At 60.6% G+C, this 15176-nt stretch overlaps 2 protein-coding genes across 3 annotated transcripts; one reads left to right on the plus strand and one right to left on the minus strand.

The window, feature by feature from the left end:
- CHKB (choline kinase beta) lies at positions 1–10675 on the minus strand. Of its 2 annotated transcripts, XM_054294088.1 has the most exons (11): positions 10504–10675; positions 9289–9397; positions 7104–7217; positions 6903–7036; positions 5311–5415; positions 4585–4643; positions 4410–4494; positions 3066–3174; positions 2345–2451; positions 1538–1619; positions 1–242 (listed from the first exon to the last, which is right to left on the minus strand). In XM_054294088.1, exons 1-11 carry the CDS (start codon positions 10653–10655, stop codon positions 186–188), a joined length of 1113 nt encoding a protein of 370 aa, XP_054150063.1. In that variant the 5' UTR covers positions 10656–10675; the 3' UTR covers positions 1–185. The 2 variants fall into 2 exon arrangements, with proteins under 2 accessions (XP_054150063.1, XP_054150065.1); XM_054294090.1 differs by lacking the exon at positions 5311–5415.
- A 135-nt stretch (positions 10676–10810) lies between these two features.
- LOC128949246 (uncharacterized) lies at positions 10811–12024 on the plus strand. The gene is made up of 4 exons (XM_054294105.1): positions 10811–11161; positions 11264–11365; positions 11595–11720; positions 11801–12024. The coding sequence occupies exons 1-4, from the start codon at positions 10811–10813 to the stop codon at positions 11948–11950; spliced, it is 729 nt and encodes a 242-aa protein (XP_054150080.1). The 3' UTR covers positions 11951–12024.
- The last annotated feature ends 3152 nt before the right edge of the window (positions 12025–15176 follow it).

Here is a 15176-nt window from a genome sequence, read left to right on the forward strand (position 1 = left end):
CCCACCCACCTCTGCTGCCGAGTCCCGGGGTGCCGGGGGGTCCCGGGGCTCAGCCCCCCCGAACCGTTGTGGTGGCGCCCCCCAAACTGTCGGGGCCCCCCCAAACCGTTACAAACCCCCCCAACCGTCCCAACGCCCCCCCAGAGCCCGGGGGGGGGTAGGGGGGCAGGATTTGGGGGATCCCCTCAGGAGCAGCGAGCCTTGTGCTGGAAATAGGCCTGGAAACGGCTCTGGGCGTAATCCTGGGGAAAAAGGGGTTAAAAAGGGGTTAAAAAGGGGTCAAAAAGGAGTTAAAAAAGGGGTTAAAAAAGGGGGGAAATGGGGAAGAAGGGAGAGCAAAAGGAGGAGGAAAAGGAGGAGGAAAAGGGGAGAAGGGGGAAGAGGAAAGAGGGAGGAAAGGGCAGGGAAGGAGGGAAAATGGAAATGGGCAAAAAAGGGGGGAAAAGGGGTTAAAAAGGGTGGGAAAGGGCAAAAAAGGGGGGGAAATGGGATGAAGGGGGGAAAGGGAGGGAAGAAGGGGAGAAAAGCGGGAAAAAGGGAGAAGGGGGAAAGAGGGAGGAAAGGGCAGGGCAGGAGGGAAAAGGGGGGGAAAAATTGGGGAAAATTGGAGAAAAAGTGGGAAAAAGGGGGAGAAAATGGGGGGCAAATTGGGAAAAAGGAAAGAAAGGGGAAAGGTGAAAAAATGGGGGAAAAGGGGAAAATGAGGGGAAACAGGGAGAAGGGGAAAGAGGAAGGGAAGGGCAGGGATGGAGGGAAAAGGGGGGGAAAAGGGGGGATAAAAGGGGCAAAATGGGAGAAAAAATGGAGAAAAAGGGGGAGAAATGGGGGGCAAATTGGGAAAATGGAAAGAAAGGGGAAAGGGAAAAAATGGGGGGAAAAGGGGGGGGGAAGAAGGGTGAGAAAATGGGGGGAAAGGGGAAAATGGGGGAAAAAAAGGAGAAGGGGAAAGAAGGAGGAAAGGGTGGAGCAGGAGGGAAAAAGGGGGGATAAAATAGGGAAAATGGGAGAAAAATTTGGAAAAAAGGGGAGAAAATGGGGGACAAATCGGGAAAAAGGAAAGGGGAAAAAATGGGGGGAAAAGGGTGGGAAGAAGGGGAGGAAAGGGGAACATGGAGGGGAAAAGGGAGAAGGGGGAAAGAGGGAGGAGAGGGCGGGGAAAGAGGGAAAAGGGGGGAAAAAGGGAGGGATAAAAGGGGGAAAATGGGAGAAAAACTGGGAGAAAATGGGGGGCAAATATGGAAAAAGGAAAGAGGGGAAAGGGGGGAAATGGGGGGAAAAGGGGGGGAAGAAGGGGAGAAAAGGGGGAAAAAGGGAAAATAGGGGAAAAAAAGGAGGGATAAAAGGGGGAAAATGGGAGAAGAAGTGAGAAAAAAGGGGACAAAATGGGAGAAAATGGGGGGCAAACCGGGAAAAGAGGAAGGAAAGGGGAGAAATGGGGAAAGGGAGGTGAAATGAGGGAAAAGGGGAGCAAAGGTGTGCTGAGGGGGTTGTGGGGCCCCCCACACCCCACAGGGGCACAGTGCCCCCCAAAGCTCACCAGGTACCCGAAGTGGATGGTGGAGATCTTGGCCTGCACCACGGACCAGAGCCCCCAGAAGAAATGTGAGGCCAGGGTGAAGCTGGGGGGAAAAGGGGGGTGAGACCCCAAAACCCTCCCAGGGCACCCCAAAAACACCCACGGGAGGGGGGCGTGGGGCAGGGGAGCCTAAAATCGGCACAGAGACCCCAAATAGGGGCACAGAGACCCCAAAAGTGGCACAGAGAACCCAGATACAGGTATAGAGACCCCAAAAGTGGAACAGAGGGCCCCAAAAATCCCACTGAGGACCCCAAAAGTGGCACAGACATCCCAAAGTGGCACGGAGACCCCCAATGGAGGTACAAAGACCCCAAAACACCACACGGAGGACCCCAAAATTGGCACGGGGGACCCCAAAAGTGGCACAGAAACCCCAAATGGGGGCACAGAGACCCCAAAAGTGGCACAGAGAACCCAAATACAGGTATAGAGACCCCAAAAGTGGAACAGAGAGCCCCAAATAGAGGTACAAAGCCCCCCAAAAATCCCACAGACGCCCCCAAAAGCGGCACAGACATCCCAGAGTGGCACAGAGACCCCCAATGGAGGTGCAAAGACCCCAAAAAACCACACAGGGCCCCAAAAGTGGCACAGAGGACCCCAAATGAGGGCATAGAAACCCTAAAACATGGCACAGAGGACCCCAAAAGTGGCACGGAAACCCCAAACAGAGGTACAAAGACCCCCCCAAATCCCACAGACGCCCCCAAAAGCGGCACAGAGACCCCAAAGAGAGGCACAAATCCCCCCAAATCCCCCCGGTACCGCTCGATCTCCCGCAGCATCTCCTCCTCCAGGCGCTCCTGCTCCTCCTGCGGGGCCCGCCCGGGGCCGCCCGACAGCGCCGACAGGTAATGGCGGATGAAATGGAGCTGGGGAGGGGGGACACGGGGCTGGGACCCCAAAGGGACCCCAAAGGGACCCCAAAGGGACCCGCAAAGGGACCCCTGAGACCTCGGACAGGTAATGGCGGATGAAATGGAGCTGGGGAGGGGGGACACGGGGCTGGGACCCCAAAGGGACCCCAAAGGGACCCGCAAAGGGACCCCTGAGACCTCGGACAGGTAATGGCGGATGAAATGGAGCTGGGGAGGGGGGACACGGGGCTGGGACCCCAAAGGGACCCCAAAGGGACCCCCCAGGGAAAAGGGACACCCCTGGCCCCAAAGGGACACTCCAGGGACCCCCTGGCCCCAAAGGGACCCCTGAGCACTCAGACAGGTAATGGCGGATGAAATGGAGCTGGGGAGGGGGCACACGGGGCTGGGACCCCAAAGGGACCCCCTGGCCCCAAGGCACACCCTGAGCCCCAAGGGACCCCTCCAAGGGACTCGTCCACCCCAAGGGACCCCTCCCTGTCCCCAAGGGACCTCTCCAAGGGACCCCTGCCCAGTCCCAAGGGACACCCCCAGGGGACCTTTCAGCCCCAAGGAACCCCAAAGGGACCCCAAAGCCCCCCTCCCCAAAGGGCCCCCGGCCCCCAGACCTGCTGCTGGCGGCTGGGGAAGTGCTCGGGGTGTGCCTGGAAGCAGGGCCAGGCCTCGTGGCTGTAGCTGTAAACCCACTCGCAGAAGTGATTGCCCAGGTCAAAGCCCCTGCAACGGAGGGGGGTCACACAGCACCGACCCCACTGGGAGCCCCAAAATCACTGGGGATCAGCACTGACCCCACTGTGAGCCCCAAAATCACTGTGGGGGGGTCACACAGCACCGACCCCACTGTGAGCCCCAAAATCACTGAGGGATCAGCACCGACCCCACTGTGAGCCCCAAACGCACCAGGGATCAGCACTGACCCCACTGTGAGCCCCAAACGCACCAGGGATCAGCACTGACCCCACTGGGAGCCCCAAAATCACTGAGGGATCAGCACTGACCCCACTGTGAGCCCCAAAATCACTGAGGGATCAGCACTGACCCCACTGTGAGCCCCAAAATCACTGAGGGATCAGCACTGACCCCACTGTGAGCCCCAAAATCACTGAGGGATCAGCACTGACCCCACTGGGAGCCCCAAAATCACTGAGGGATCAGCACTGACCCCACTGTGAGCCCCAAAATCACTGGGGATCAGCACCGACCCCACTGTGAGCCCCAAACGCACCAGGGATCAGCACTGACCCCACTGTGAGCCCCAAAATCACTGAGGGATCAGCACTGACCCCACTGGGAGCCCCAAAATCACTGAGGGATCAGCACTGACCCCACTGTGAGCCCCAAAATCACTGAGGGATCAGCACTGACCCCACTGTGAGCCCCAAAATCACTGAGGGATCAGCACTGACCCCACTGGGAGCCCCAAAATCACTGAGGGATCAGCACTGACCCCACTGTGAGCCCCAAAATCACTGAGGGATCAGCACTGACCCCACTGGGAGCCCAAACCCCCCTGGGAGCCTGGAGAGGGGATTAAAGTCCCAGATCCCACCATGATTATGGAGCAAAGAGGTGAAACCCCAAATCCCAACGGGGTCATGGAGTGGTGATGGGGAGACCCCAAATCCCACCGGGACCACAGAATATGAGCGGGAAGCCCCCAAATCCCAACGGGGTCACGGAGTGGTGATGGGGAGACCCCAAATCCCTCTGGGACCGTGGAATATGAGCAGGAAGCCCCCAAAGCCTCCAGAGACCCCCTAAAATCTCCCTAAAAAAAGAGCAGGGTCGCAGGAGGGGGAGCCCCTAAATCCCACCAGGAATATGAGCAGGAAGCCCCCAAATCCCAGTGGGATCATGGAGTGTGAGGGACCCCCAGGGACACCCCAAAACCCCCCAGGGACCCCCCAAACCCCCCGGGGACCCCCAAGCCCACCGGGGACCCCCAAGCCCACCGGTAGTTGTAGCTGCTGTACTCGAAGTCGATGAGCATGAGCCGTTCCGAGGAGGCCTCGCGCCCCGCCAGCAGCAGGATGTTCCCTGTGGGCTCGGGTTTGGGGCATTTATGGGGGATCTGTGGGGTTTTGGGGGGTTTGGGGTTTTGGGGACAGGGCCACCCGTGGCACTCACCCTCCTGCACGTCGTTGTGGCAGAAAACCACCGGGGACGGGGTGGCCTCCAGCAGGTCCCTGAGGGGCGAGAGGGGCTCAGAGGGGACACGGGGACAGGGGTGGGGACAGGGGGACAGCCTGGGGACAGCCCAGGGTCAGGGGGACAGCTTGGGGACAGGCTGGGGACAGGCTGGGGACAGCCCAGGGACGTGGGAGGGATCCCTGGATATGGGGACATGGTGGGGACACCAGGGGTACGGGGACATGGGGGCACAGGGACTTTGGGGACTTTGGGGACACCTGGTATACAAGGACACTGGGGACACAGGGATCCAGGGAAACGGGGACATGGGGATGCCAGGGACATGGGGATGGCCCAAGGAAATGGGGATATGGGGGATACAGGGGACACCAGGGACACCCCAGGGACATGGGGGACACAGGGACACCAGGGATAAGGGACACAGGGGACATGGGGACACGTGGGACACAGAGGAACAAAGGCATGGGTGACACCAGGAGATAGAGGTGACACAGATACAGGGGACACAGGGGAGACACCAGGGACACCGCAAGGGCGTGGGGAACACGGGTGACACCAGGGACACGGGGACACACAGAGGACACCAGGGACAGAGGGGGAAAGAGGGAAGAACCACAGACGCCCTGTCCCCAGAGGATCCCTGCCCTGGGGGCCCTGTGGGGACAGGGGACAGCAGAGGGACACCCAGGGGGTGGCAGTGACCTGAGGCTCCTCATCTCCTGCTCCAGGTTGTAGCCCCGGAGCTGCTCCAGCTGCTGCAGCTGTGCTGGCTCCGAGAACGTCAGCTCTGAGATCTGCTGCAGGTACCTGGGGACACGGGACAGTGTGGGGACAGCACGGGGACACCGAGGACAGAACCCCCAGAGCTCCCTGCCCAGCCCCGGCCACCCCAAGGCCACCCAGTGTCCCCCCTCTGTGTCCCACAGGACCCTCTGGAAGCAGACAGAAACCCCTGGGGTCTGGACCTGCTGGGATTTGGGGTCCCCACTCCTGATCTCAATGGGGTTTGGGGTCCCCACTCCCTGATCCCAATGGAATTTGGGGTCCCCACTCCTGATCCCAATGGGATTTGGGGTCCCCACTCCCTGATCCCAATGGGGTTTGGGGTCCCCACTCCCAGGGTCCCCACTCCCTGATCCCAATGGGATTTGGGGTCCCCACTCCTGATCCCAATGGAATTTGGGGTCCCCACTCCCTGATCCCAATGGGATTTGGGGTCCCCACTCCCTGACCCCAATGGGGTTTGGGGTCCCCACTCCCTGATCCCAATGGGATTTGGGGTCCCCACTCCCTGACCCCAATGGGATTTGGGGTCCCCACTCCTGATCCCAATGGGGTTTGGGGTCCCCCCTCACAAGTTCATGATCCCGCTGGGATTTGGAGCTCTCCCATCCCATTCCCTCTTCCCAGTGGGATTTTGGGGTCCCCACTTCCTGCTCCCAGTGGGATTTGGGTCCCCATTCCCCACTCTCAGTGGGATTTGGAACTCTCCCTCCCCATTCCCTGCTCCCAGCAGGATTTGGGTCCCCACTCCCAGTGGGATTTGGAGCTGTCCCACCCCACTCCTAGTAGGATTTGTGTGCCCACTTCCCACTCCCAGTAGGATTTGAGTCCCCAGTCCCCTCTTCCAGTGGGATCAGGTCCCCTCACCCCATTCTCTGTTCCCAGTAGGATTTTGGGTCCCTTCACTCCATTCCCCGTTCCCAGTAGATTTTGGTCCCCCTCCCCATTCCCAGTGGGATTTTGGGTCCCCTCACTCCATTCCCTGTTCCCAGTAGGATTTGTGTCCCCCTTCCCCGTTCCCAGTGGGATCAAGTCCCCTCACCCCATCCCCATTCCCAGTGGGATTTTCATTCCCCATCCCCATTCCCAGAGGGATTTTGTGTCCCCCCTCCCCATTCCCAGTGGGGTTTGTGTCCCCTCACCCCATTCCCTGTTCCCAGTGGGATTTTGTGGATTTTGTGTCCCCCCTCCCCATTCCCAGTGGGATTGGGTCCCCTCACTCAATCCCTGTTCCCAGTAGGATTTTGGTCCCCCCTCCCTGTTCCCAGTGGGGTTTGGGTGCCCTCACCCCATTCCCTGTTCCCAGTGACGTTTGTGTCCTCCCTCCCCTCTCCCAGTGGGATTTTGGTCCCCCCTCCCCATTCCCAGTAGGATTTTGGTCCCCCCTCCCCATTCCCAGTGGGATTTCAGTCCCCCTTCCCCATTCCCAGTGGGATTTCAGTCCCCCTCCCCATTCCCAGTGGGATTTCAGTCCCCCCTCCCCTTTCCCAGTGGAATCTAGGTCCCCTCACCCCTCCATGGTCCCAAAGAGCCACTTGGGCTCCTTGTTGAAGGGCATGGCCATGCCGTGGAAGCGCGCCATGGTGACGGCGATCTCGGCCGAGACGCGCGGGTCCCGCAGCTCCTCGGTGCGCAGCCGCCGGCTCTGGGGGGGCACGGGGCGTTGGGGGGGCCCGGGGGGGCCCGGGGGGCGCGGGGGACCCCGATCCTACCGGCAGGTACTGCTCCAGGCGGCCCTGCGGGAACACCCCGAAGAGGCGCGGGCCCAGCGCGCGCTCGGCCAGGATGGCGAACATGACGCTCTCCAGCACCAGCGAGTCCACGCCCTGCGGGAGGGAGGGGGACAGGGGCGCCCCAAAACGGGGACACGGATTGGGACACCAAAAATGGGAGCCCCGAAAATGGGAGCCCCGAAAATGGGAGCCCGGATTGGGACACCAAAAACACAGGAGGCCAAAACAGAATCCCCAGAAATGGGATCCTAGGTTGGGACACCAAAAACACAGGACACCAAACAGGGAACCCCAAAAACAGGACCACAAATTGGGACACCATAATGGGCTCCCAAAAACGGGATCCCAAATTGGGATGCAAAAAACCACAGGACATCAAACAGGGATGCCCCAAAAATGAGACCCCAAATAGGGACCACAAAAACAGGACACCAAGCGGGGATCCCCAAAAACAGGACCCCAAATTGGGACACCAGAAGCACAGGACACCAAACAGGGATCCCCAAAAAAGGGACCCCAGATTGGGACACAAAAGACATGGGACATCAAAATGGGATCCCCAAAAATGGGATCCCAAAACTGGGACACAAAAAACACAGGACACCAAACAGGGAACCCCAAAAATGGGATCCCAAATTGGGACACAAAAAACATAGGATACCAAAATGAGAGCCCCAAAAATGGGATCCCAGATTGGGACACCAAACAGAGATCCCCAAAAATGGTACCGCAAATTGGGACACCAAAATGGGACACCAGAAGGGGATCCCCAAAATGGCACCCCAAATTGGGACACCAAAATGGGACCCAAAATCAGGACACCAAAAACACAGGACATCAAACAGGGATCCCTGAAAACGGGACCCCAAATTGGGACACAAAAACCACAGGACCCTAAAATGGGATCCCCAAAAATGGGATCCAAAATTGGCACACCAAAAGCACGGGACACCAAACAGGGATCCCCAAAAACAGGACCCCAAATAGGGACACCAAATGGGGATCCCCAAAAACGGGACCCCAAATTGGGACACAAAAAACACAGGATACCAAAATGGGATCCCCAAAAACGGGACACAAAAAACACAGGACACCAAACAGGGATCCCCAAAAACAGGAGCCCAAATTGGGACACCAAACAGGGATCCAAAAAAACAGGACCCCAAACTGGGACACTAAACAGGAATCCCAAAAAATGAGACCCCAAAAACACAGGACACCAAACAGGGATCCCTAAAAACAGGACCCCAAATCAGGACACAAAAAACATGGGACCCCCAAAATGGGATCCGCAAACACGGGACCCCAAATTGGGACACAAAAACCACAGGACACCAAAAGCACAGGACAGCAAACAGGGATCCCCAAAAACAGGATCCCAAATTGGGACACCAAAAACACAGGACACCAAAATGGGATCCCCAAAAACGGGGCCTCAAATAGAGAACCCAAAAATGGGACCACAAAAACACGACACCAAAACGGATCCCCAAAAGGGGACCCAAAAAACAGGACCCCAAAGACGGGATCCCCAAATCGGGACCCCAAATACGGATCCCTGATTTGGGACACCAAATAGGGATCCCCAAATCGGGACTCCGAAATGGGACCCCAAAATAGCAGCCCCAAAACCAGGATCCCCATACTGTTACCCCAAAACCAAAACAGCAAAACAGTAACTCCAACACCAGCACCCCAAAAACGGGCCCCCAACCCAACACCCCCAAAAGTGGCACCCCAAAAACGGGACCTCAAACCCAGCATCCCAAGGAGCCTCGGAACCCCAAACCCCAGCACCCCCCACCCCAGAGGGAGGGCACCCAAAAACCCTAATCTCAGGGGGTCCCTTGGGGTTCCCACGGGGTTTGGGTCTCGGGGGTTCCCTTGGGATTTGGGGTGTCGTTGTCCCCTCACCTACAGGATGGCTCCAACACCCCCTATCCCAGTGGGAAGGCACCCCAAAATCCTAATCCCAGGGGGTCCCGGGGGGTTCCTTTGGGGTCCTCATGGGGTTTGGGGTCCTGGGGGTCCCCATGGGGTGTGGCTGTGCCCCCACCTGCAGGATGGCCCCAGAACCCGCAACCCCAGCACCCCCCACCCCAGCTGGATCCCTGATCCCGGGGGGTTCCCTTGGGGTCCCCATGGGGTGTCACTGTCCCCTCACCTGCAGGATGGCCCCATAGACGCGCAGCAGCACCTGCCGGGGCTCGTCCCCCACGCTCTGCACGTGCTCGGGCAGCGCACACTTGTACAGCAGGTTACTGAGCCCCCCTCTGTGGGACAGGGACATTGGGGACATTGGGGACACCAGGGGGACACCCCGGGCAGCGCACACTTGTACAGCAGGTTACTGAGCCCCCCTCTGTGGGACAGGGACATTGGGGACACATTGGGCAGTGCACATTTGTACAGCAGGTTACTGAGCCCCCCTCTGTGGGACAGGGACATTGGGGACATTGAGGACACCAGGGGGACACCCCGGGCAGCGCACACTTGTACAGCAGGTTACTGAGCCCCCCTCTGTGGGACAGGGACTTTGGGGACATTGGGGACATGAGGGGACATTGGGGACAGGGATCCACCCGCACAGCACGTGGGGGTCTGTCCCTCCCCGTCCCTAGGGACAATGCTTGGGGACACTGGAAGAGGCACTGGGGTACGGGTCCAGGGGGAAACTGGGGGCAACTGGGAGAGGGACTAGGACACCAGTCCATGGGGACAACCGGGGGACAGGGATGCTGGTCTAGGGCGAGACTGGGAGGCGACACTGGGACACGGCGCCGAGGGCAGCTGGGGACACTGGGGGATGGGGATGCTGCTTCAGGGTGGGGCAGCTGGGGACACTGGGAGAGGGACTGGGACAAGGGTCGGGGAAGGGACGGGGACACTGGTCCGGAGGGTAATTGGGGACACCAGTCCGAGGGGTACCGGGCTACTGGTCACGGGGGCAACTAGGGGACACCGGGAACAGGGACAACGCTCCGAGGGCAACCGGGGCCACTAGGAGGGGACAGGCACACCGCTCCGGGGGCAGCGGGAGCAGCTGGGAGGGCCATTGTGAGGGGACGCTGTGAGGGGACGCTGTGAGGGGACACGAACACCGCTCCAGGGTAACTGGGGCCGCTGGGAGGGGACGGGCACACCGCTCCGGGGGACAACCGGGGCCACTGTGAGGGGACAGGGACAGCGCTCCGGGGGCAGCAGGGGCGGCTGGGAGGGCCATTGTGAGGGGACGCTGTGAGGGGACGCTGTGAGGGGACACGGACACCGCGCTGGGGTAACCGGGGCCGCTGGGAGGGACGCTTCCCTAAACCCCGGGACGAGACCACCGCGGAGAGGGCGGGGGGGGGGAACGCCTCTCGCCCGTTCCGCTTCCTACCCGATGGGCCAGATGCCGAACTCGTCCGGGCCGATGAGCTTCCAGGAGCCAGACAGGAACTCGCGGCACCAGGCGTAGGCCTGCAGCCGGGTGGCGGCGGGGACATCGCCGTCCTCGCTGCAGCAGCCCTGGCCCCCCGCCGCCGCCGCCATGGTCGCCCCTGCCCCGTCCCTCTCTGCCGGGGCAGCGCCCGGGCAGCCTCTAACCAATAACAACGCGATTAGCTGATTGACGGTGTAATCGACCAATAGAAAGACGCCTCGGGGAGGTGGTGCGTGCGCGACAGTCAATGGGCGCGCTCGGCGGGATGCGGCGGAACGTGGAGGTGAAGGCGCGGCTGAGGGCGCGGGAGGAAGCGCTGAGGGCGGCCCTGAGGCTGCGGGGGCTGGGCCCGGTGTGCCCGGTGTGCCCCGGGGCAGGGCAGGGAGCGCCCCAGGTGTGCCCCGGGGCCGGGCAGGGAGCGCCCCAGGTGTGCCCTCGGGCTGGGCCGGGCACGGGTGAGGAGCAGAAGCCGCCCCAGGTGTGCCCTGGGGCTGGGCCGGGCACAGATGAAGGGCAGGAGCCGCCCAAGGTGTGCCCCGGGGCCGGGCAGGTGCTGCTCCAGACCGACACGTTCTTCCGGGTGCCGCGGGGGCGGCTCAAGCTGCGCCGGACACAGGTGAGGGGTGGCAGGAGGGGCTTGGCCCTGGCCCTGTGCTCACCTGTCCCCGTGCTCACCTGGCCCTGTCCCTCACCTGTCCCCACCTGTGGCTGTCCCCAGGATGGCCGGGGGGAGCTGATTTTCTACGAGCGCCCCGACAGCGCCGGCCCCAAACTGTCCAAGTTCAGCATCACCCCCACGGCCGACCCCGAGGGGCTGCAGGTGAGCGGGGCTGGGGGCGCCCCTGTGTGTGACACCTTGTCACCCCTGTGCCATCCCTGTAAACCCTTGTGCCATCCCTGTCACCCACTGTGCCACCTTGTCAGCCGCTGTGCCACCCCTGTAACCCCCTGTGTCCCCAGGTGGTGCTGTCCTAGTGCCTGGGCACTGTAGGGTCCCTGTGCCATCCCTGTCCCCCCCCCGTCACCCCAGTCCCCCCTGGTGTCCCCAGGCGGTGCTGTCGCAGTCCCTGGGCGTGCTGGGCACGGTGAGGAAGGAGCGGCTCCTGTTCCTGCTGGGCCAGACCCGGCTGCACCTGGACCGGGTGCAGGGGCTCGGGGACTTCCTGGAGCTGGAGGTGAGGGGACGGGGGGGGGTGGTGTCCCGGGTGACCCCGAGTGACCCTGGTGACCCTGGGTGACCGTGGGGTGGCCGCAGGTGGTGCTGCGGCCGGAGCAGAGCGAGGAGGACGGGCAGCGCGTGGCACTGGAGCTGCTGCAGGAATTCGGGATCGGGGAGCAGGACCTCATCTCTGGGGCCTACCTGGATCTGCTGCTGGCACAGGGGGACAACGGGGACACCCCCTGAGCAGCCCCTGGCCGGCCAGGGACAGCGGGGCTGAGGGCAGGGGCACCTGGTGGCTGTGCCCACCCTGTAAACACGCTGTGACACGCTGTGCCTTGTCCCATCCTATAAACACCCTGTGGTCACCCTATAAACACACTGTGCCACCCTATAAACACACTGTGCCTTGTCCCACCCCAAAAACACCCTGTATCCCCCATAGACACCCTGTGCCCACCCCATAGACACCCTGTGCTCAACCCCATAAACACCCTGTGCCCTGTTCCACTCCATAGTACACCCTGTGCCCTGCTCACAGTCACTTCCAGCCCCATAATGCTCCCTAGAAACCCCATACCCACCCCACAGACACCTCCTGCCCTGTCCCACCCCACGGACATCCTGTGCCCACCCCACAGACACCCCCAGCCCCAAACTCCCCCTGGAAACCCAACCCTGTCCCCCCATGGTCGCTGTGTTCCCCCATGGTCACCCTGTCCCCGCCATGGCCACCGTGTCCCCCTGCCCATGGTCACTGTGTCCCCCTCCCCATGGCCACCGTGTCCCCCTGCCCAGGGTCACCAATAAACTCCGTGCCCACCCCGTGTCTGTGTCCAGCTGTGCCCGTTCCTGGGGTCACCCTGTCCCCCCCATGTGACATTCCGGGCTCAGGGGTGGCAGCGATGCCCGGCCCCGATCCTGGATTATGTCCGGAGCCTCGGGAAGTGCCAGGAGGGGGTTGAGGGTGACAGATGGGTGACGGGGGGTGGTGACATCTGTGCCAGCTGCTGCTGCTGCCACCCCGGCCTGCCCGTGGGGGGGGGAACTGAGGCTGGAAAATCCCCTGGGATCGATCCAGCAGGGCAAGGCCACCCTCCGTGTCCCCAAGTGTCACATCTATGGGGCTGGAAACCCCTGTGGGGATGGCGATCCCAAACATTTTCCATGAGGAGTTTTCCCAAATTTTCCAAAGGTTGCCCCGGTGAGGCGCCAGCCGGAATCCTGGAGAGCCCTGGAGGGGCTGGAACGGGGCCAGGAAGGAAATAGGGCTGGAAAATTCCAAAGGGATTTGGGAGGGGACTGGAAAACTCCAGAGGGGTTTGGGATTTGGGCTGGAAAACTCTGGAAGGGTTTGGGATTTGGGCTGGAAAATTCCAGAGGGATTTGGGAAAACTCCAGAGGGATTTGGGATTTGAGCTGGAAAACACCGGAGGGATTGGGGAAAGGTCTGGAAAACTCCAGAGTGGTTTGGGATTTGGGCTGTAAAATCCAGAGGGATTACGGATTTGGGCTGAAAAACTCCGGAGGGGTTTGGGATTTGAGCTGGAAAACTCCAGCTGGATTTGGGGTTTGGGCTCAGCCTGGAGCAGAGGCGGCTCCGGGGCTCCTTCAGGACGGGCTCTGGCTCATCCCGGGATTCTCAGGGAAGCTTCTGGAAGCCCTGGGCCACCCTGGGGCTCCCTCATTCCCGAGGGATTTCCCTTTGCTTCCCGATTTCCATCAGGCCTGGGCTGGGCTCGCGGCTGGGCCTTGCTGGGTGCTCCCAGCTCTGGGATTTCCCAGCTTTGGCTTTTCCCAAAGGGAAATTCCTTTTTTTTTTTTTTGGTAGAATCTCAGTTCCAGCTGCTCCAGCTGCTGCTCCAGGAGCTGATATTCCATGTTGGGGTGGGAAGTGGCGGGGGTTGGATGTGGAGAGGGGTCAGGATTTGGGGATTTGGGGATTTGGGGATGAGGAGACGCCGCGGCTCCGTGGGAAGGACTCAGCTGGGAGTGAGAGGGAAAGGGGAAAACTTGGGTTAAGGAGGGTGGGAAGGATTGAATGGGTGGATTTTCCTCAGGCTGGATTGTCCCAGCGGGAATTTCTCCCATTTTTCAGAGCTGTGGCGGATCCAGGTGGATCCCCAGGATCCATTCTGGGAGCCAAAGGTTTGGGATCAGCCCAGGGTGTAATTCATGGATCCTGGGAATGGAAATGCTTGGAAAACTTCCTGGGCTGTGCCCGTGGGATCTCCTGGATCCCGGGGGATCCTCGGGATGGGCTTTGAGGTCCCTCCCAGGCAGGGCCCACCAGGATTGGGGAATTGTGGAATCCTTGCCCATGGAATGCCGGCAGTGCCTCGGGAAGGGCCCCCGAGCCCCCCAGGGATCCGTGCAGGCAGAGCCCGGGAAAAGTGGGATGTGCCCCGGGCTGGGGGCCGGGGCAGCTCCGCTGGGATCGGGGCCGGGATCGGGAATGTCCTTCTGGGCCTGCCCAGCTCCTGCCAGGAGCCAGCGGGGATCGGGATCTGCTCCAGGGAATGAGCCCCGGGAACAGAGGGAGCGGCCTCAGCCTGGGCCAGGGCAGGCCCAGCTCCCGGATTTGGGATCGTTTTCCGTGGAAAGGGGTCAGGCCTTGGCAGGGCCTGCCCAGGGAGCTTTGGAGTCACCATCCCTGGAGGTGTCCAAGGAATTCCTGGAGGTGGCACTCGGGGCTCTGGTGGGGATCGGGCCCAGCTTGGACTCACTGACCCTGGAATTCTTTCCCAGCCTCAATAATCTGGGAATTCTGTGTTCACACGCCCATGAGAATTCCCAGCACATCCCAGTTATCCAGGGAATGAGCCCTGGGAAAAGAGGGAGCAGTCTCAGCCTGGGCCAATGGGGATGTTTGGGATCATTCTCCGTGGAAAGGTGGGCAGGCCTCGGCAGGGGCCAGAGGAATCCGGAACATCCAGAGCAGGATCCCAAAGAAGCATCGATCCCAGCTTATCCTTGGAAATCCTTGAAGTCCCTTAAAGCCACAATTCCCGCTGGGAGTTTGGGAATCCCTGGGCTTGGGAAGGTCCTGCTCGGTTTTTAGGGAATGTTTTCCTTGTGGAATGGGAGTCAAACACCCCGGGGAGAGCTCCTGGAACCCCAAATCCCTGCTGGGGTGGGGCCGTGTCCCAAAATCCCAAAGGAACAAGGATGGGAATGGGAACGTTGGGGTGAAGATGGGAGTGGGAAAGGGGTGAAAACTGGGAATGTTGGGTTGGAAACTGGGAATGGGGGTGTTGGGATGCATGGGGATGGAAGTGTTTGGATGGATGGATGGATGATGGATGGATGGATGATGGATGGATGGATGGATGATGGATGGCTGGATGATGGATGGATGGATGGATGGATGGATGGATGGATGAATGGATTGATGGATGGATGGATGGATGGATGGATGATGGATGGATGGATGGATGATGGATGGATGGATGAGGGAAGGATGGATGGATGA

This window comes from Melozone crissalis, unplaced genomic scaffold (assembly GCF_028551555.1).
Source record: "Melozone crissalis strain CALT ecotype California unplaced genomic scaffold, PUWL_Pcris_2 ptg000208l_1, whole genome shotgun sequence".
NCBI lineage: Eukaryota > Metazoa > Chordata > Aves > Passeriformes > Passerellidae > Melozone > Melozone crissalis.

What these genes read in the sequence shown, in the direction of transcription:
- LOC128949246 (XM_054294105.1), top strand. Translation starts at nt 10,811, where the DNA reads ATGCGGCGGAACGTGGAGGTGAAGGCGCGGCTGAGGGCGCGGGAGGAA. An exon ending in TCAAGCTGCGCCGGACACAG is followed by an intron (nt 11,162 to 11,263) that starts GTGAGGGGTGGC and finishes GGCTGTCCCCAG; the next exon opens with GATGGCCGGGGGGAGCTGAT. An exon ending in CCGACCCCGAGGGGCTGCAG is followed by an intron (nt 11,366 to 11,594) that starts GTGAGCGGGGCT and finishes TGGTGTCCCCAG; the next exon opens with GCGGTGCTGTCGCAGTCCCT.
- CHKB (XM_054294088.1), bottom strand. Translation starts at nt 10,655, where the DNA reads ATGGCGGCGGCGGCGGGGGGCCAGGGCTGCTGCAGCGAGGACGGCGAT. An exon ending in CAGGAGATGAGGAGCCTCAG is followed by an intron (nt 4,644 to 5,310) that starts GTCACTGCCACC and finishes CTCGCCCCTCAG; the next exon opens with GGACCTGCTGGAGGCCACCC. An exon ending in TCCCCAGCCGCCAGCAGCAG is followed by an intron (nt 2,452 to 3,065) that starts GTCTGGGGGCCG and finishes CCCCCTCCCCAG; the next exon opens with CTCCATTTCATCCGCCATTA.